This window comes from Bombus flavifrons, chromosome 7, assembly GCF_040668555.2.
Source record: "Bombus flavifrons isolate JBK064 chromosome 7, iyBomFlav1_principal, whole genome shotgun sequence".
NCBI classification, from domain to species: domain Eukaryota; kingdom Metazoa; phylum Arthropoda; class Insecta; order Hymenoptera; family Apidae; genus Bombus; species Bombus flavifrons.
Window position 1 is genome coordinate 11,390,150 of NC_138448.1, and position 20,456 is coordinate 11,410,605.

The window sequence follows — 20,456 nt, forward strand, 5'->3', positions numbered from 1 at the left end:
TGTCCCAGTTACGTTCTTGACTCCACGGCGATCGCCTTCTCACTTTCTCCCTTAGGCATACGATATATATTTCGGCTCTGAGGTCTCGGCGTGTGTGTACGGGCTACGAAACCGATGCTTCTCTTGCGCATTTTTTGTTTTTCGGCCGTAACGAAGTTGTCGCTGCCAGCCTTCATTCCCTCCGTTTCCCAACCTGCTCTGCTTTACGACCGCTATTTACGCTCCAGCTGTTGTTGAAGCTATCTTTTTCATTAAGTTTGCGTACTCGTGTCGTAGCGAGACACGCGCTAATGAGCCATCAGTAGAGACAGAAGCCCGCGCCCAGAGACGCCCAAAGCCCTGCCTATATGGAAAATGGAAAATAAAAGCAGCATGGAACGAAGCGAATAGAAACGTCGCGTATCGACCTGGTCGTACCCCGTGTCGATCTTCGCTGGTATGCATTCTCCGCCAACATCACGCGATCGCGTTTCTTCCCATTCACACGGATCGAACGTTTCGACCTTTGAACGGGCAAAATGTTTCCATTGGCTTCGTTTCATCTCTTTCATTTTGTATGAGAATCGATCCGCCACGAAAGCGCCTCGTTCCAGCAGCCGACTTGCGAAAACAATCCCCTTTCATCCTGTCGTTTCAGATGGTACAAGTTCATCGAAGGCTCCTCTCGTCGTCAACCTGTCCAACTCAATGAGCGCGTTCGTCAAGTTAGCGGAACACTGATCATTCGTGAGGCTCGCGTCGAAGATTCTGGCAAATATCTGTGCATCGTGAACAACTCCGTCGGCGGTGAAAGCGTGGAGACCGTGTTGACTGTAACAGCACCACTGGCAGCGGAAATCGAACCTAACACACAGACTATCGACTTTGGAAGACCAGCTACTTTCACGTGCAACGTCAGAGGAAATCCGATCAAGACCATCTCCTGGCTGAAGGATGGCAAACCCCTTGGACTGGAAGAACCCGTGCTCAGAATCGACAGCGTCAAGAAGGAAGATAAGGGAATGTACCAGTGTTTTGTTAGAAACGATCAAGAAAGCGCCCAGGCAACCGCTGAACTGAAACTTGGTGGACGATGTGAGTTTTGGTTCTAAGGAATTCGAGTCTATGGCTCGTAGTTCACATTTTTAACAGGCCGTTTTGATTGAAAATGTTTTTACATCCACAGTCGAACCCCCGCAGATTCGCCAGGCCTTCGCCGAGGAGACTCTTCAACCTGGACCCAGCATGTTCCTCAAGTGTGTCGCCAGCGGAAACCCAACTCCTGAGATCACCTGGGAACTCGATGGCAAACGGCTATCCAACACTGAAAGGCTTCAAGTAGGGCAATACGTTACGGTGAACGGCGACGTGGTTTCTCATTTGAACATCTCCAGCATTCATACAAACGACGGTGGACTCTACAAATGCATTGCCGCTTCAAAGGTAAGAAGAGTCTCTTTCCCCTTTTGAAGAAATAAAGGAGAACGAAGGTTGGTAATGATGGGATAATTTGGTGATTACAGGTTGGATCCGCTGAACATTCTGCGCGTCTCAATGTCTATGGTCTGCCCTTCATTCGTCACATGGACAAAAAGGCTATCGTTGCTGGTGAAACTCTTCGCGTGACCTGTCCAGTAGCCGGATATCCGATCGAAAGCATCGTATGGGAGAGAGACACCAGAGTTTTGCCGATCAACAGGAAACAGAAGGTCTTCCCTAATGGCACGCTTATCATTGAGAACGTCGAGAGAATGAGCGATCAGGCTACTTACACCTGTGTTGCACGCAACGCTCAAGGCTACAGCGCAAGGGGAACATTGGAAGTTCAAGTTATGGGTAAGTTCCAAATTTCTTTATCTATCTTTAGGATCGATTTCGCGAACTTCGATTGTCGCGTGTAGTTGAAGTACGAGTAATCTCGAAATTTGAACAGAGACGCGATATTACGACGAGTAAATATTTCGATCACACGTTTTCAAGATATACGATATAAAATATTTTGTTTATTACGAATTAAGATTTTTAAAAATTTTTTTTAATGTAAAGAAGCAGATTGTATAATCGCGAGTAATCGGTAAAGCGTATCGGGATCCTGCGTAAAACGTTCTTTTCAGGTGATGAGAGACGATTCGACGAACGCTATGTACAATAGCGTTCGACGTTGTCTCACAACTCTAATGACGACTCTTTCAGCGAATCCTGGCATTTGTCGACGATGTCGATAAAGGCTAAATTAGGTGCAATCGAGTATCTCGGCCGAAAATTGAGAATCGTGAGAACTGTGTAACATAGAACCGTGAAAAAAAGCCGGTGGATCGCGATTCGAGAATTGTCGCATACGGACACGGACGCGGACACGCACACGGACGACGACCTCGTTGCAGATTTCACGAACACTTTAATCGCACGTAAAATGGGAACGTCTCGAAAAGAGGCACGAGCGCTTTCGTTGGAATGTGGGAAGTTGGTATGGCGGTGGCCAACGATCGACCGTAAGAAATCTAGTGCATTCTTGTCAGAATTGTTCTCTCTTCGCGCGTCCACCACGCATAGCAACCGCTGCTCCACAGAGTACCGTGTCTCTGAACGTATATTAACAGCCAATGGGTTGGCTTCGTCGACGCGAATCGTTTTCCATCGTTTGTTATCGATCGATCTACGTTTTCCATGTAAACGAATTTTTGTTGTTTGCCGTTTTGTACATTAAAAGAACCATGAAGCGAAGCCAACCCATCGACGTATACACGTCAGTACACGTGACGTACGACACGTACACAATCACGTACATACGCTCGCGACCTGTCATTACACGTCCATACATCGATCCTCCACCCTCAGTGCCGCCCACGATACAGCAGTTCTCGTTCACGAAGCTACCCATGAACGCTGGAGAATTCGCAAACCTGCAGTGTATCGTACCGACCGGTGACCTGCCTTTGAACATACGTTGGAGCTATCCCGGAGAAGAGATGGGCGGTTCCTCCGGCGTACTTGCGAAGAAGGTCGCGGATCGCGTTAGCATGCTCATGATCTCAGTCATCACCGCGAGACACGCGGGGGAGTACGTTTGCACCGCTGAAAACGCGGCTGGAACTGTGTCCCATTCGACCACACTCACCGTCAATGGTTCGGGACTATCATCCGTTCCTAGAGAAATATGATACACTTTCTCGTGTTTATTTTTTCTTCTTCTTTCGTTTCGTTCGTTTTCTGCACAATCCTGGCAAAACGCACCGTAGCGAAGTCCCTCTTTGTATCCTGGCCTGTGATCTCCTGCATTGAGAATTCCAACGATCTCCTCTGACTGAAACGTTCGCTTTCGAGAGACCTAGAACGCTATCGTTGTTTCACGATACGAACGACGATCATTGCGCCGCAATCAGATCCATAGGACTGTGTGCATGCGATGAGACTCGATTCTAATTGTACGATGACTTCAGTTGGCCCGCAGCTTCTACCGATCGCTTTCAATGCCGAGGTCGCCAACTCGGGAGACTCCGTGTCCGTACCTTGCTCGATCTTGAAGGGCGATATGCCCATGGATATATCGTGGGCGTTCAACGGCGTGCCGATCGACACGTCGAAAGATGCTAGTATCACTATCACGAGAATCAGCAAACACCTGAGCACCCTTATCATTGACGGCGTCTCTGCAAGACACGCCGGAGAGTACGCCTGCTCGGCATCGAATCTCGCCGGTTCCGTCAGTCGATCGGCAACCTTAACGGTGAACGGTACGATTTCCACTTCAACCCTTGCCACCCTTTCCCCTTTCTCTGTATTGTTGCGAGCTATGCTTTCACTGTGACAGACTACTCCTCGCATTTTTCCATCTTACACCCAGTTTCCGTCATGAGAAACCTTTCTCCCATTGCGTGTCAGCGTTAACTCCACCGCCATACCAACCCTAACGTCGCGTCGCGTCGTTTAAACAACTAGGATCGATGGTAGAAGCGTTGCACGCGAATCGACACTCGTTCCTCCTCGCTTCGACTCTTCTAGTCATGTTTTCCAGTTGCCCCGCTGATACTACCCTTTGCATTCGGCGACGAGCCCGCCAGCTGGGGCGAATTAGTCTCCGTGACATGCTCCGTGGCGAAGGGCGATCAGCCTCTCGAGATATCTTGGGCGTTTAACGGAACTCCGATCGACAGCCACCACGGATCCGACGTCGTCATAGGGAGTACGAACAAGAAAAACAGCGTCCTAACTATCGAGTCGGTCGCGGCAAGGCACGCTGGAGAATATACTTGTTCCGCGTCGAATCGCGCTGGCGCTACCACACACTCGTCTCAGCTAACTGTAAACGGTACATGTGTACGACCCCTTCGCACGTAACCGAACACATCTTTGCGTTCCTTCGTTGTCATCGTCTTCTTTTCTTCCTATTAAGGCATTCGTTCTTCTCCTTCCGTCTATCCTTCTCGATCGTTCCCGCTTATAACCGTTAACCGTCCTTTCTCACATCCTTTCGTACGATCGACGCTCGGATCTGTAAATACGCGGCTGCGAGCGGAGCTTCCCGTTAGGGGGATGCAATGTTCGTCTCGTAGGCGGCATCTAGAGAACGCGTCCCTCTTCGAACCCATTCTGACTCTGTTTGTTTCTCACGCCTCTACCTTTCGTCCATGCTGCCGTGTCGCTCACGCAGTCGCGCCACAGATCCTCCAGTTCTCTTTCGGCGACGATCCGCTCAACTCCGGCGAGATGCTGTCGGTCTCTTGCACGATCGTCAAAGGCGACTTCCCGGTGAATTTGACGTGGACGTTCGACGACAGCCCGATAGACTCGAGCAGACCGGACATTAATATCATAATTAATAAGAGGGTCAGCTTCTTGAGCATCGACAGTGTGGCGGCGAGGCATGCTGGAAGATACAAGTGCATCGCGTCTAATGCCGCCGGATCCGACAGTCACACCGCCGTGCTCTCGGTCAACGGTATCCCCCTCGACTATACGAATTTACTAACTTTGCGACTATAAACGGCCTATTAAAGGGCGCGCCGACCATTCAAGGGGAGATCGATCGGTACCGCGGATATATAGCGAGAAAAGTTTCGACCAATGTGGGTCGTTCTTTTTTAAAGTACGCTCCACTTTCGCCGGACGAACTTTTACGTTTAAAACGTTGATCGTTCTACGAACTTTGCCGCTAATTTCTTCTCCCGTTTTAATTATATTTTTACTGCAACGTTTGCCTCGAATAATCGGTCGGCGCGTTTTTCAATAGCTTTGTACACTCTCAGTATCTTCTCTCGTAACTTCTTGTTTTCCGCAGTAATCTTCATAGTGTAATAATGTTTATCAGAAGATCACTGCCGTCGTCGTGCCGATGATCGAACGATGTGCGAACGAATGTCTCGATCCTCGCGTACGAAGGCAAGGTAAGATTATCGTCAGAGACGACGGCAGGTAAGGACACGGCCCATCCCGCAGATACAGCGAGACGATGGTCCATGTTTCTTTCACTTGTTTTCGTATTGCTTTTTTACAGTTCTGTCTACCGTTTTCTATCCACCTCCCTTAAATCTCCTCGAACACCTCGTAGCCGTTCTAGTCTACGCACCGTCATCCTCGATCGAAACGACAGCTCCAACGCGTCGTTCGTGGTACGCGATTGCTTTCGCGCTTCGACCAACCGGAATGTAAAAACTCCGAACCTGTGTCCTGCTCCGGAAGCTCCTACGCGTGATTCAAAGGTTGTTTGTAACTTGCAGTAGGACCGCAGTTAGCGCCGTTCACGTTCGGTGACGAGGCTGCCAACGCGGGAGATATGGCCACCGTTCAGTGCGCCGTGATCAAAGGCGATTTGCCGGTGAAGATCGTGTGGTCACTGAACGGTAGGTCTATCGATGTCGGACGCGTGTCCGGTGACCACAGTTACGACATTCCTGACATCGTTGTGACCAGAAGTAGTAAACGGATCAGCACCCTGACGATAGACTCGGTAGCCGCAAGACATGCGGGCGACTACTCGTGCACCGCGATCAACGCAGCCGGATCCGCTACGCATACGTCGGTTCTGTCAGTGAACGGTACGCTTTGATGAATTTAGGACGATTGGGTGAACCGATTGGGTGATTGGTCGGCCGTGTACTACACCGGGGGTATGCGTCATCGATCTCGTAGGTGCCACTGAGGATGGAGGTGAACGTCGAGAGACAAATTCTTCGTGTCAACATCTTACGGTTCTTTCCTCGTGTCGTGAAACGTTCTTTAAGGAGTTCGATAATTATCTCGTCGTACATCCATATTAACGACGGTCGCGTATTTTTTTTTCCATCGAACGATACGTGTACATCGATACGTTCGATCTATCCATCTAGCGTTGTTATCACGTCGACAGTACCGCCACGCATTGCCCCGTTCGAAATGGCCGACAAGGCTGTGAATTGGGGCGATTCCGTATCGGCTGTCTGCACCGTAGTCAACGGGGATTCCCCGCTCGAGATCAGCTGGGCGTTGAACGGTATGCCCATCGACGAGAGTCATCGGATATCCGTCACTACCACGAAAAGGAACAGCCTGCTGTCCATAGATTCAGCCAGTCCGAGTCACGCGGGAATGTATACCTGCGTTGCCTCGAACGCAGCCGGTGCCACCAGCTATTCGGCGGAATTGACAGTGAATGGTACCTACAGTAGACACACCCGAAACAGATATAGAGAAACCTTGATCTTCATTCCCTTTTAATCCTCTCGTTCATCGCAATCCCACGTACCGCTTCCGCTATCTCGTATCGTGGCGAGCGATCGAAGGGGTCGCGTGAACTCATTCCAGCAACGTTCGTTTTCTCACGAACCACGGAAACTGGTAAAGTACTCGGTTACAGTCGCACCGCAGATAGCTCCGTTCGTAATCACCGAGGAGCCGGCGAATTGGGGCGACTCGATTTCCGTGGTGTGCGCCATCCTCAAGGGTGATTTACCAATCGAGATCACGTGGGCTCTGAACGGCGAACCAATCGGCCGTGATCGTTCGGATATTAACATTGTGGCAACCACGCGAAAGAATAGCATCCTCAGCATCGAGTCCGTGGCCGCGAGACACGCGGGAGAGTACACGTGTTCGGCGTCCAACAAAGCTGGAGCGACCAGTCATTCGGCTACCCTGGCTGTCAATGGTACTTTTCCTCAACAGAGATGTTCTCCGATACATTTCCCTCTTCTGCACTCCTTGACTGTCATCACTGTTTCCTCGCTGCCTCCCAGTCGGTGTCGGTGGTTGAGGCTTGGAATTTCTCTCGAGCGAAACGTATCGATCCTCTAACGAATGATATCCAAAATTCAGATCTCCGACCGGTACTGTTACACGTGGTTATAAATTGGTAATCGAGTCGTGGTACTCGAGGACAATAGAGAACGAAACAATTAGACAATTAAGGATTCTTTATTCCTCTTAGTTGCTCCCGAGATAGCTCCGTTCGTGATCAGTGAGAAACCAGCAAACTGGGGAGACACGGTCACCGCAACCTGCACCATGTTGAAGGGTGATTCTCCGATTCAGATCGAATGGGCTCTCAATGGTGAACCGATCTCCCACGATTATTCCGATATATCGATCGCGACCAGCCGGCGTGTCAGTTTGCTGACGATAGACGCCGTGACGGCGAGTCACGCCGGGGAATATACCTGCATGGCCAGCAATGCCGCCGGTGGAACGAGTTTCACCGCGACTTTGGCCGTGAATGGTACAATACGTGTTCCTTACTCCCCATTCAGTTTGCTTTATTTTCTCGATGCATGTACGATACTCGGTCAAATAGCTTTCCTCTGTATCCGATTTCCGTTTCCATCGTCGACTGTTTCAGTCATCGTACCCTTCCTAATTCCTCTGGTTGCTTTTCTTTTTTATTTCAAAAAAGGATTACATCGTTGTCATTGATCAGATATCCTGCTGATAAATTCGTCATTCTTAGGAAGGGTCGTTCCATTTGTCACTCGCTTTATACGAAGAATTAAACATCTCTGGCATATTATGCTGACCGCAGTTGCACCGGAACTCGTGCCATTCGTGATCGGAGAGGGACCAGCGAATTGGGGGGACACCGTCACCGCAACGTGCACGGTACTGAAAGGGGATCACCCGATCCAGATCGAGTGGGCCCTGAACGGCGAGCCGATTTCGCGTAACCATTACGATATATCGATAGTAAATACCAGCAAGCGTGTCAGCGTATTGACGATCGACGCTGTGACAGCCAGACACGCGGGAGAATACACGTGTTCTGTCAGCAATGCAGCCGGTGGAACGAGTTATTCCGCATCTCTCGCTGTGAACGGTACAACGACATCCCGTATTTTCTCTTCTTCCATTCCTCTCTAGTCTCACTGTTTTCTTTTCGTTTCATGCATGCACGCAACCTTCTATCGCCCTTACACGTTCTCCTCGATCCAACCTGTCGAAGAGAAGAGGAGATTCGTCGCATCGTCTATCACACGTACCGTTGATATCACGCGCGCGTTGCTTTCGTTTATCGAATGAATTCTTCATCGGTGTTCCAACGAGACCGCAACAGGAATTATCGATCTGTTTCGCCTCGACGCGATGGCTCGGCCGTATAACCGTTCTCGCGAGGTGAAGCGTCTCTAAGCCTCTAGCAAACATTCACGGGATCGTGACGCAGCTGGTTGAATCGATAGCCATTAATCAGCATGCCGTGGTCCATGAATGCTAAACAAAGTTTCCATGTCCTTGTAGTTACGCCGCATATAGGGCCATTCTCGATCAGTGACGGACCAGCTAACTCGGGCGACATGGTCTCGGCTACCTGTTCGATTATGAAAGGCGACTTTCCGGTAGAGATCGTTTGGAAGTTTAACGATAGGGTGATAGGTTTCAACGATCCGGACATTACTATCACGAGGATCAATAAACATATGAGCGCACTGAGCATCGAGTCCGTGGCAGCGAGACACGCGGGCGAGTATACGTGCGTCGCGACGAACAGAGCTGGAAACGTCAGCCACTCGACGACTCTGGCCGTGAACGGTACCTATCTAAAGAAGCACGCTTGCACGTCAAAACTCGTTTTGCACATAAGCCTCGCCTATAAGATATCGAAACAATTGCTATATCGTTGCACCTGTCGTATCTATCGGTAATCATCTGCCTTCTATCCGTTTCCTTGAAACCCTGTGTTTACCTGTGTTTTCCCGTACGAGTAAGAACGAGAGAACGAAGAAACCGGCGACTCGACGAAAGATGCATATTCCCACGTCGAATTTCGCGATCGGTTAACACCTTTGCGGCGCTCGTTTCTCAGTTGCACCGCAGATCTTTCCATTTACATTTGGCGACGAGCCGGTGAACTCGGGTGAAGCGATCTCGGCGACCTGCTCGATCCTCAAGGGAGACTTCCCGATGGACATATCCTGGGCGTTCAACGGCGTGTCGATCGATCCCGAGAGAACCGATCAGTACACGATCACGAAGAGCAAGCGGCTGAGCGTGTTGGCGATCGATGCCGTGGCCGCAAGACACGCGGGAGAGTACACTTGCACCGCGTCGAACAAAGCTGGAGCCTCGAGCCATACGGCGATGTTAGCTGTGAACGGTAATACGCACGCATATGTGTAGACCGGCGCACGTCTGTTCAGACTTTCTTTCGTTTAGACGACGGGAAAGCTGGGACCTTCCTTTTTCATTCCTCCACTCATCTACCTGTATTCAGCAGCTTATTCAGATCCGTCCTATGTATCGTCGTGTGTACACGGGGGACGTTGGGGCAGTTTCGCCACTAAAACTCGCGATCTCGCCACGAACGATTAAACAGCTAGGAGATTGGACGATCGATCGATTCGCCGACAGAATCGTATCAATTCCTGTGGTCGTTAATTAGGTTAACGCGGACGATTATGAGACGCTCGGATGGTGTCGCATGCTCATCGATCTTGCGTAAACGTTTCAGTCGCGCCACAGATCGCGCCATTTACGATCAGCGACGAACCCGCGAATTGGGGAGAAGCAGTTTCGGCGGTTTGCACCGTTGTAAAGGGTGACCTACCTATCGAAGTAGCGTGGGCTTTGAACGGAGAGCCTATCACTAACAAGAATCACGGTGATATCACGATACAAAGCACTGGAAAGCGAGTCAGTCTGATGACCATCGAAGCCGTGAGTGGCAGACATGCTGGGGAATATACTTGCACAGCCTCGAACGCAGCTGGAGCGACGAGCTATTCGGCTACCTTGGCCGTCAATGGTACAGAAATGCACGAAACCGTTCCACGAGCTGTGTCATGCAATAGATACGAACGAAACTGCTATCATTCCCATTCACTAGCACGCGTCCGTGAAAACTTTGAGACTATCTCCTTTCTCCTGACTTAACGTGAAAGCCACTCCCTTCCTGTCTCTTCCCCTACCTTTTCTTAAACTTCTTTTTACCATTTCTTTCCTGGTTTTCCTATATTTGTGTAACGTGGACTTACAAGACTGACCGAGACGACTATCCGTGAATCGAAAAGAACTGAAATGGCTATCGGATATTGTTTCTAGTCGCTCCACAGATCGCGCCATTCTCTGTCAACGAAGAACCGGCCAATTGGGGTGAACAAATTTCAACAGTATGTAGCATCTTGAAAGGTGACCCACCTATCGAGATACGGTGGAGTTTGAACGGGGAACCGATTACACGCGCTAGCCATCCGGATATAACCGTCACGAAAAGCGGGAAAAAGACTTCGCTTCTAATCATCGAGTCCGTCACCGCGCACCACGCAGGCGAATATACTTGCGTTGCGAGCAACTTGGTGGGATCCGTCAGCCGTTCGGCAGTATTATCGGTGAACGGTACTACGCAATTATACCATTAAGGCATCTCGCACGATCTCCCATCGAAACTTTCCCAAAGTTTGATCCTCAACCCTTGCTATTACACGCGTGAGACCGCATTGTCTTCGGTCGCTTTGTTTTTATTTTTCTCGTGGATATATATTCTCATATCGGCTCGCAAGAGATCGTCACGCTTTCAAATTCTTCCATCGCCAGTTTCTATGTGGTTGTTCGTCTCATAGTCTCTCCGCAGATCGCGCCGATCTCCTTTGGCGACGAGCCCGTGAACGCCGGAGACTTGGTTTCCGTACAGTGCGTGGTGACCAAAGGCGACTCTCCTCTGGAGATCACTTGGACTTTCGATAACCAGCAAATCAGATCCGATCGAATGGACGTGATCGTGTCTAACTCCGGGAAACGCGTCAAGCAACTGACAATCGAGTCCGTAGCTGCGAGACATGCCGGAGAATACACCTGCGTTGCTTCGAATGCGGCTGGATCGACCTCACATTCGGCCAAATTGGACGTCAACGGTACACGCTTGTCGACGAAACTTCCACACCCTGATATTCCCCGTCTCTATTTCCCTAGTGCCGACTAAACTCTTTCCGTCCGTTCCTGGCATCCTCCTATCGATATCACGATTACTCGGCGTTTTTCTATTTTTCGTTTCGCTTGTTTTTCTCGTTTTCTCGGTTTTACCGTATTTCTGGTGTTTTGTTTTAGTTGATTTTCTTCTTCTGTCGAACATCGTCTGTCTGCCGTGTGAATTAGACGATGCAAGGAAGCGAGACACGTAATTCGCGAATACAGTAATTCGAGCGATGTGAATGCGAATCGCGAGAGAGTGAGAAAGAGGAAGAGAGAGAATATTCTTCTTTGATCGGGCAGCTACGTGCACGGTTGCGTGACCGTGGCACTGCTGGTACAGGCTGACCGTGACGCGGCGGCCAACGCAGACTTTTGTTCCTTTCAGTTTTTTTCTCTTTCCAGTCATTCCGAAATTATTGCCGTTCACGTTCGGCGAAAAACCGCTTAACTCGGGTCAAGTAGTAACGGTACCGTGCGCCGTGGTCGAGGGCGATCAACCCTTGAAGCTTCGCTGGACCTTAAACGGTCATGCGATTTCGCCGCACTCTGGAATCTCAATCGTGGATCTCGGCGGACGGGGTGCCATACTCAGCATAGGATCCGTCCAGGCGACACACGCTGGAACGTACACGTGTATCGCGGAAAACCTTGCCGGAAGGCACGAGCTCTCGGCCGATCTGATTGTCAACGGTGCTTAAAAATCAAAGATCTATACCAATAAGATAGATCTTGTTCGAAAGTCGCACACCTATGTTCTTGTCTTGTTCCTCTGAAGAATATCCAGCTTCCTTCGACCACTTTTCCAGTAGCAGTACATTTTTCCTTGCTTGTGTAACGTTAAAAAGACCTGTCCACTTTTTTCTACTTTTTTGCTTTCTTCTTCTTTTCCGGGATCAAATTTATCTTTACATACGTTCATTTCTATTTTTTCTTCCGAACTCACGAATAACACAAAGACAAGTTTTTGCATCAGCTACGGCCAATTCGAAATCCAAGGATAATCGCGCTCGAAATCGTTTCGTTAAAAATCGCGATCGACTTGAAACAAGCCCTGTGTCGCGGAACCCGTGGCAGAATTCTCGCCGCGGTTAAATAATTCCCGCTAAAATGAAACGTCTATTTTCTCCCGTTCCTTCGTTTGTATCTGTGCCTGACTCTAGAGTCAATCTGTCTCTATCTCTCGGCAGTCGCTCCGCATGTGCAGCCGTTCTCGTTCGACGAGGCCAACTCCGGCGATCTGATAATCGTCCATTGCGCGGTCGTAAAGGGGGACACGCCGATTTCGCTCAAGTGGTTGTTCGAGGGACGCCATTTAGAAGTAGGCGACGGAGTGGGTATCACCGCGTTGGGGGATAGAGTGTCCGCTCTGACGATCCCCGCAGTCAGGGGAGAGCACGCCGGGGAGTATGCTTGCGTCGCCGATAATCCAGCCGGTCGTGCTAGGCACAGCGCCCATCTCAAAGTGAATGGTACAAAAAAACGAGACATCATGCACGTAATTCATGGTATTCAGCAGAAATCAGAGCGAACGTGTGGTATATCCGAAACAATTGGAAACCGGCATGATGTTGTGATCCAGCCGTATATGACGCGTAGCCCGTTGGAACGCCGTTGCTATACGTTTTTTCGTGTTACGTTACGTTACGCTGTTATTCGGGCCGAAAAACGGAACGATGTTTTTTTATTAATTGAATTAATTATCCGCTCTTGCGTGATTCGTAGTTCGAGTAGTAGTCGTGTATATATTATATATTTGAAAGAGAACTAAGCAAAGTTTCTACCACTGTCTGCTGTTGATTGTTGTAATAGCGTACATATATTGAATATGTTTTTTGGAAAGTCTACATTTGCTCCACTGTCCATTCTCTTTCTTTCTTACATTATAATTATCTTCCCGCATCGTTTGTTTCGAAGCATCATCGTTTAGGTAGGTCGCTCAGCCGAGTGTAGCTTTTGGACACCACAGTCCCACTCTCGTTATCCTTGGGCTACCATGATCAAAGGTAATTTGTCCATAGTTCAGGACGAGCTAAAGTTTCCCCTTCATTCCCAGGTCCAGTTCTCTTTCTCGTTTTCTCCTTCTGAACACTTACACGCACACCCATACAGAGACACACACACATACATACACACATACTCACAAACACACACGCTGTGTCACTTTCTCTTTCCGTTTCGCTGTTACTCTCTTTTGTTTCTCTGGCTGGCTCATTCTCGATCCTTCTCTTCTCATCCTCCGTGATTCATCATCGGTTAACGACCATCATTCGCACAGAGAGAGAAACGAAAAGTTTCGCTGGCGCACGAAGCTAAAGTTTCCACTCGATCGTTCTCCGTAACGATGTAACAGAAACGCGGTAAAGTAGGTTTCGATGCAGAAAGGGAGAAGGACTACCGAGAGATCGGATGAAAGACGAGAGTCGTGAGAGTCTGTCGCGGATCATAGGGAATAATCGACGAACCGATGAAAGTCGACGATGAATATGACCACGAGATGGACCGCGGTCCAGTCCAACGAATCGGCATCGCACGGAACTTTGGACCGCAGGAAGCGTGTACCGTGGATCTAGCTAGAGACTATCATTCCAGTCTTGCCACGGATCAATCCGTTCGATTTTGGGGATCAACCGATTTATGCGGGGCAGGCCGCTCAATTGGCGTGCATGGTGCTGGTGGGTGACACTCCGATCGATATTTCCTGGACCCACAAGGACCAGCCACTGTCACAATTCATGGGATACAACGTCGGAAAACTCGGCCCACGGACGAGTATCTTGCTGATCGAGCCGGTAACACCGGAGCACGCTGGACGTTACACGTGTATCGCCAGCAATCCGTCTGGGAAAGCGATGCACGAGGCGACATTGCGAGTTCATGGTTAGGGCCAGAGTAATGTGGGATCATTGAATGATATACTAATGATTGAACGATGATTAAATAACTCGGAATGAAAAGCAACCGCGTCGGAAGCCCGTGAGAGTATATGATTGCAGGCTTGATTGATGCATCTTCGTCGTTGCCGAAGCTGTCGTGTTTCCTTGGCGAAAAGCTTTCTGGATTTCAGTTCTCAGCGGAAGAGTTTGACACCACAGCGTGTTGCTTTCGTCACCGGGGACGACACTCTCGCTCTTTCTAAATGTTTCTTTACTTTTACCATTATCTTCTACCATTTATTCTACGTTTTTGTTCATTGTTTCTGGACCCGCCTATGTTTTTCAGCCGAGTAGCAAACGCAAAGTTACGCCCAAATTCTTACGTGTTCCCCCCAGCAAATTGGTTGAGCTTGACCCGCATCGTATTTGTGGCTAAGTATCTCGCCTCGTTTGATTACCCTGTCTCGTTGTCATGCTCATCGTCGCTAATTTCTTCGACGACACTTTTCGTTGGCTTTCGAATTGTTTTTCTCGCCGCGCGATTACAAATCCAGGCACGTGATTAGGATACACATCAATATTCGTTCTCATACGCGACTCTAATCGCGTTACATACTTCATTTAATCATTCTCATTTATCAATACCGAATGATAATCGGTGGATCGTCGCGATCTTTCAGCGATCATCTAGGTCCCAGCGATCGAGCTGTGTATTTTTCGTGATCACATTCGAGTGTCGATTTATTATACCTCACCGTACCCCCGTCGCGCTACAACGTGTCCTTGTTCCAAGATGACCGACCGACCATCCAATCACCCATGAAAATCACCCTTTCAACCTGTGCCTCGTCAACCTATGGAAAAGTACCTTTTCCACCTTTTCACCTCCGCCCTGCCTCTCACCACACGTCTCGCCTCGTTCATTTTTTACATGCATTCGTAGTGGTAGCTAATATATCTTTTTATACGCATGCGAGTTTTCCTTAGACTATAACACGTAGATTATTTTTCAAGCGGTGCAGCATGATGAACCGTGCTCGAGTATCATAGTCACAGTAATTATACGTAGTGTTCCTTGCACGAGCGCTGTGAGCTCCTTCAGAGCCGCAACCATATTCTTTTCTATCTGCCTGTTTCACCTATCTTTCTGTTCGTGCTGTAGTCACCCGCATAATCATTTTGAATTCCCGCATGTCGAACTTTTGCAATGTTGTCGCAGTTGCGGGGGCGAGTCGCGTTTCGTTCAGCATGCCACGAAACTGACTGTCGTGATCTTTGGTTTTATTTTTATTAAATCGATAAAAAGAAACACACGTGATTCGAGATTCGAAACAGTTGTCGACTATCGGTTGCAAAGTATCGGAATGTCCGATAGAAATTATGGAAACCCAAGATCACGATGCGACTGACTTCCGGATTAACTGCCGATATGGTGGATGCGCCGGGAGGACATTTGAATAACTTTGTTGTTCTATAACAGTACCTCCTCGCTGGATTCTGGAACCCACCGATAAGGCATTTGCTCAAGGCTCTGATGCACGTGTTGAATGTAAAGCTGATGGTTTCCCCAAGCCCCAGGTCACATGGAAGAAAGCTGCTGGTAAATATATTCGCCTCGACGATTACTATCATTACTTTTCCTCTGTCGATACCTTTATGGCAAATTGTATTTTCTATTTTATAGGAGATACACCGGGCGATTATACCGATTTGAAACTGAGCAACCCAGATATCAGCGTTGAGGATGGAACTCTGTCAATCAATAACATTCAGAAGACGAACGAGGGCTACTATCTGTGCGAGGCTGTAAATGGAATTGGCGCAGGACTTTCGGCTGTTATCTTCATCTCGGTTCAGGGTAACACACTATTCGCGATTATTTCTTTCTTACTTCTTTTAATTCTGTTAATAATTTTTATATCGCTTGAATCGTAGCTCCACCCCACTTTGAGATCAAACTGAAGAACCAGACCGCACGACGTGGAGAACCTGCTGTACTGCAATGCGAGGCTCAAGGCGAAAAACCAATTGGTATTTTATGGAACATGAACAACAAGAGACTGGACCCGAAGAGCGATTCTCGTTACACCATCCGCGAAGAGATTTTGGCTAACGGCGTACTGTCTGACCTGAGCATTAAGAGAACTGAGAGAAGCGACTCTGCTCTTTTCACCTGCGTTGCCACCAATGCCTTTGGAAGCGATGACACCAGCATCAACATGATTGTACAAGGTTCGAATTGATTTGCACAAATTCAACGCCTGCCTAACTTTTCGCATATCGATCGAAGTAAGTAACAAAACTTGATGAAATTTCCTTGATTTTTGAATTTCAGAGGTTCCTGAAGTACCGTACGGCCTGAAGGTATTAGACAAATCCGGACGATCGGTTCAATTATCCTGGGCAGCACCATACGACGGAAACAGCCCCATAAAACGCTACGTCATTGAATACAAAATCAGCAAAGGCTCTTGGGAAACTGACATTGACAGAGTACTGGTACCCGGATCGCAACAGAACGTAGCTGGCGTTTTCAACCTGAGACCTGCCACCACATATCACCTGAGAATTGTTGCTGAGAATGAAATTGGTGCATCCGACCCGTCTGATACCGTTACGATTATCACTGCCGAAGAAGCTCCTAGCGGCCCACCAACCTCTGTTCGCGTTGATGCCCTTGACCAGCACACTCTTAAGGTAACTTAAGTTTCCTACAGCTGATAAATATTTAAATAACAAAGTATATTTTGATTGAAACTGTCGATTTTATTCGATTAGGTAACATGGAAACCACCCCCACGCGAAGACTGGAACGGTGAGATTCTTGGATACTACGTTGGCTACAAACTCTCTTCCTCCTCTGACTACATTTACGAAACCGTTGACTTCTCGAAGGAAGATGGAAAGGAACACCACTTGCAAATCATGAATCTGAAGACCTACACACAATACAGCGTTGTTGTTCAAGCGTTTAACAAAGTTGGATCGGGACCAATGAGCGAGGAACGAAGACAACACACCGCCGAAGGAGTACCTGAACAACCCCCTCATGACACTACTTGCACCACCTTGACTTCCCAGACTATCAGAGTTTCCTGGATGTCACCGCCTCTTAGCGCCGCCAATGGAGTCATCACCGGATACAAGGTAGATAAAGGATTACACTCTGAATAAGCGTCTTTGTGTGTGTTGTGGCGATATTTACGATTCTCATTCGCAGGTTATTTACGGACCATCTGACACCTGGTACGATGAGAACACCAAGGACACCAAGATCACCTCCTCCAGCGAGACCATCTTACACGGACTGAAGAAATACACCAACTACACTATGCAGGTTCTGGCTTTTACTTCTGGCGGCGATGGAGTTAAATCTGCACCTATTCACTGCCAAACGGAACAAGACGGTAAGTGATGCCTGGTAGAAGTAAATTTACAACAAATTGTAACTGGTATCTGAAACGTGCTCTATTCTCTTTCTTATAGCCCCTGAAGCACCTATCGCGATCAAGGCTCTGGTTATGTCAGCTGAATCGATTCTTGTCTCGTGGCGCCCACCAAGCCAACCGAATGGAGTTATCACTCAGTATATCGTTTACACCAAGGCAGACAACGCAGAGGAACCAACTAGCCAGAAAGTACCACCGAATCAACTGACTCACGAGGCATCTGGATTGGACAAACAACGCAGATATGACTTCTGGGTAACTGCTAGTACCAACATTGGCGAAGGAGAAGCTTCAAAGATCGTGGCATTGGCACCAAGCGTTCGAGGTACTCTTCAATTTTCTATTGTTTAAATTTTAGTCATTTGTGGTAAACTAATTTGATCGTGATAAACTAACTTTCTAGTACCGGCAAAGATCGCATCGTTTGACGACAAATTCACTGCTACCTACAAGGAAGATGTTAAATTACCCTGCCTGGCTGTCGGAGTACCTGCACCGGAAGTTACATGGAAAGTACGTGGCGCCGTTCTTCAATCTAGCGACAGACTGCGACAACTGCCCGAGGGATCTCTGTTCATCAAGGAAGTCGATCGTACCGATGCTGGAGAATACTCTTGCTATGTTGAGAACTCGTTTGGCCATGATACCGTTACTCACCAACTGATCGTTCACGGTGAGTGATATCTTAGGACTTCAGATGGCATTCGATGGGATTCAAGAACGAATGATTGATATAAAACGACGTTTCGTAGCTCCCCCACACTCACCGCAAGTTACTCTTACTGCTACGACCACCAACTCGTTGACGATGAAACTGAGACCTCACCCTGCCGATAATGCTCCGATCCATGGATACACGATTCACTACAAACCGGAATTCGGCGATTGGGAAACTGCACAAATTAGCTCTACTGCTCAGAAATATACTCTTGAAAATCTGTGGTGTGGCTCAAGATACCAGATTTACGTTACTGCATATAACGGGTAATAATCTAGGCCTGCATGAATAAAACTGTCGTGGAGCGAGGCTCACTTGTCATTCTCTTAGAATTGGAACCGGCGATCCTTCTGACATGCTCAACACACGTACCAAGGGCTCGAAACCGATCATTCCCGAAGCGGCCAGATTCATCGAAGTTTCCACGAATAGCATCACCCTGCATCTGAGCGCCTGGTCCGACGGTGGCTGCCCAATGCTCTACTTCGTCGTCGAACACAAGAAGAAGTAAGGAAAATTGTATAGAAGAGACTCTTTGAGTTTGATGAAAATTTAAACGCCCTTTGACGCGATTCAGGCACCAACAGGAATGGAATCAAGTCTCGAACAATGTGAAACCCGGTGGAAACTTTGTCGTTTTGGATTTGGACCCTGCTAGCTGGTATCACTTGCGCGTTACTGCTCACAATAATGCTGGTTTCGCTGTAGCCGAGTATGAATTCGCGACACTGACCGTAACCGGAGGTAAGAGGATTCAAACGGCAGCGGCACACTCGTCGCCGGTGCTAATGGTGGCTGGATTGAATGGTCGCCATATTTTTTGTTCCAGGCACCATTGCACCGGCCCGAGAGCTACCTGATGTGAACGGTGGTGGCAACGACGAAGATCCGATGAAAATTTTCATGGCTAACTTAAATCTGGTCGTACCCGTGGTAGCAGCTATTCTTGTTATAATCGTTGCCGTCATCGTGATCTGCGTTCTCAGAGGAAAGGGTCATGGTGGTGATAAAGGTAATATTCCTTTTTTTTATTGTTTTAACGAACAGGTACGATCGCACCCCCTGTACGCAATAATGGCAACGACAACACGGATGTCAGGCGTTATTTCCCCTGGTTACCTAGCTGGCTCGACGTGAACGTTGTGGTGCCGGTGGGAGCTACGGTTGTTGTGATTATTGTAGGCATAGTTGTGATTTGCGTCGCGCTGTCTAGGAGAACTCGAGGTCCGGAACAAACACGGCTGCGAGGTATCTCATCAGCCGACGAGAAATATTACGAAGGACAATGTATACCAATTTTTTTTTATTATTTTATCTTGCTATGTGAACATAGATGGAAGTTTATCAGAAGAATAATTTGTAAGTAAAAGAAAATTTTAATCGATTGAATGGAAATGACATTAACGATTAAACTAGTCCGAGATGTTCGGAGAAATTATTTTTCTGATAATCGATCCAAATCGAATACCGAATGCTCGATATTGTCGAACTCTTGAGTGGCATTTGTATCGTTCGTTCTTTTAGACGATGTGGTATATCAGCAAACTGGAGTTGGCGGAGCTACCCTTGACAAACGCAGGCCCGATCTTCGCGACGAACTTGGATACATCGCCCCACCGAATCGCAAACTGCCCCCTGTTCCTGGCTCAAATTATAACACCTGCGATCGCATCAAGCGAGGTACAGTGATAAGTAAGCCACAACTGCCTACAATATGATTTCTAGCTAAATTCCAATTATTGTCTAGATGTTGTCGCATCGGCACGATAGTGTTACCGTTATTTTTATTTTACGTGACACACGATCGAATCGCACAGGTAACACGATTTTAGACCTCACCATCGTCAGACAAATCGGCGTGCCGATACGTCGTTGATAAACCTCACTCACTCACACACACACACATACACGTCCAGACACATTATTTATATACGCGTTGATCATAGTCAATGCCAGTTGTTTTATTGTTTGCCTCGCTTCAAAATGTTTTTTCTCTACACCTAATCGATATGTATGTCCCACGGGAACGGTTATCTTTCCTCCCTTATTTTGCGCTTATCACATTTGCTG

General features: G+C 48.2%; 1 protein-coding gene across 50 annotated transcripts in view; it reads left to right on the forward strand.

Annotated features, from left to right (window-relative positions):
• Positions 1–20,456, forward strand: part of Dscam1 (Down syndrome cell adhesion molecule 1) — a 54,099-nt gene that overhangs the window by 29,933 nt on the left and 3,710 nt on the right. For 19 of the 50 annotated variants that reach the window (XM_069116987.1, XM_069116986.1, XM_069116990.1 and 16 more), the window contains exons 8-24: positions 638–1,074; positions 1,166–1,422; positions 1,503–1,815; positions 5,697–6,014; positions 15,700–15,819; positions 15,904–16,077; positions 16,155–16,451; positions 16,555–16,916; positions 16,998–17,366; positions 17,440–17,626; positions 17,706–17,993; positions 18,072–18,341; positions 18,421–18,652; positions 18,717–18,893; positions 18,964–19,130; positions 19,434–19,673; positions 19,911–20,078. In XM_069116987.1, the coding sequence (XP_068973088.1) occupies positions 638–1,074; positions 1,166–1,422; positions 1,503–1,815; positions 5,697–6,014; positions 15,700–15,819; positions 15,904–16,077; positions 16,155–16,451; positions 16,555–16,916; positions 16,998–17,366; positions 17,440–17,626; positions 17,706–17,993; positions 18,072–18,341; positions 18,421–18,652; positions 18,717–18,893; positions 18,964–19,130; positions 19,434–19,673; positions 19,911–20,078 (4,376 nt within the window). Of the gene's footprint in view, positions 1–637; positions 1,075–1,165; positions 1,423–1,502; positions 1,816–3,419; positions 3,714–3,994; positions 4,289–4,630; positions 4,919–5,696; positions 6,015–6,325; positions 6,611–6,811; positions 7,103–7,381; positions 7,670–7,969; positions 8,261–8,679; positions 8,971–9,244; positions 9,536–9,889; positions 10,184–10,479; positions 10,774–10,997; positions 11,289–11,748; positions 12,037–12,533; positions 12,816–15,699; positions 15,820–15,903; positions 16,078–16,154; positions 16,452–16,554; positions 16,917–16,997; positions 17,367–17,439; positions 17,627–17,705; positions 17,994–18,071; positions 18,342–18,420; positions 18,653–18,716; positions 18,894–18,963; positions 19,131–19,215; positions 19,399–19,433; positions 19,674–19,910; positions 20,079–20,456 lie in introns of all 50 variants that reach the window. The other 31 variants (XM_069117011.1, XM_069117010.1, XM_069117001.1 and 28 more) reach the window with 22 other exon arrangements.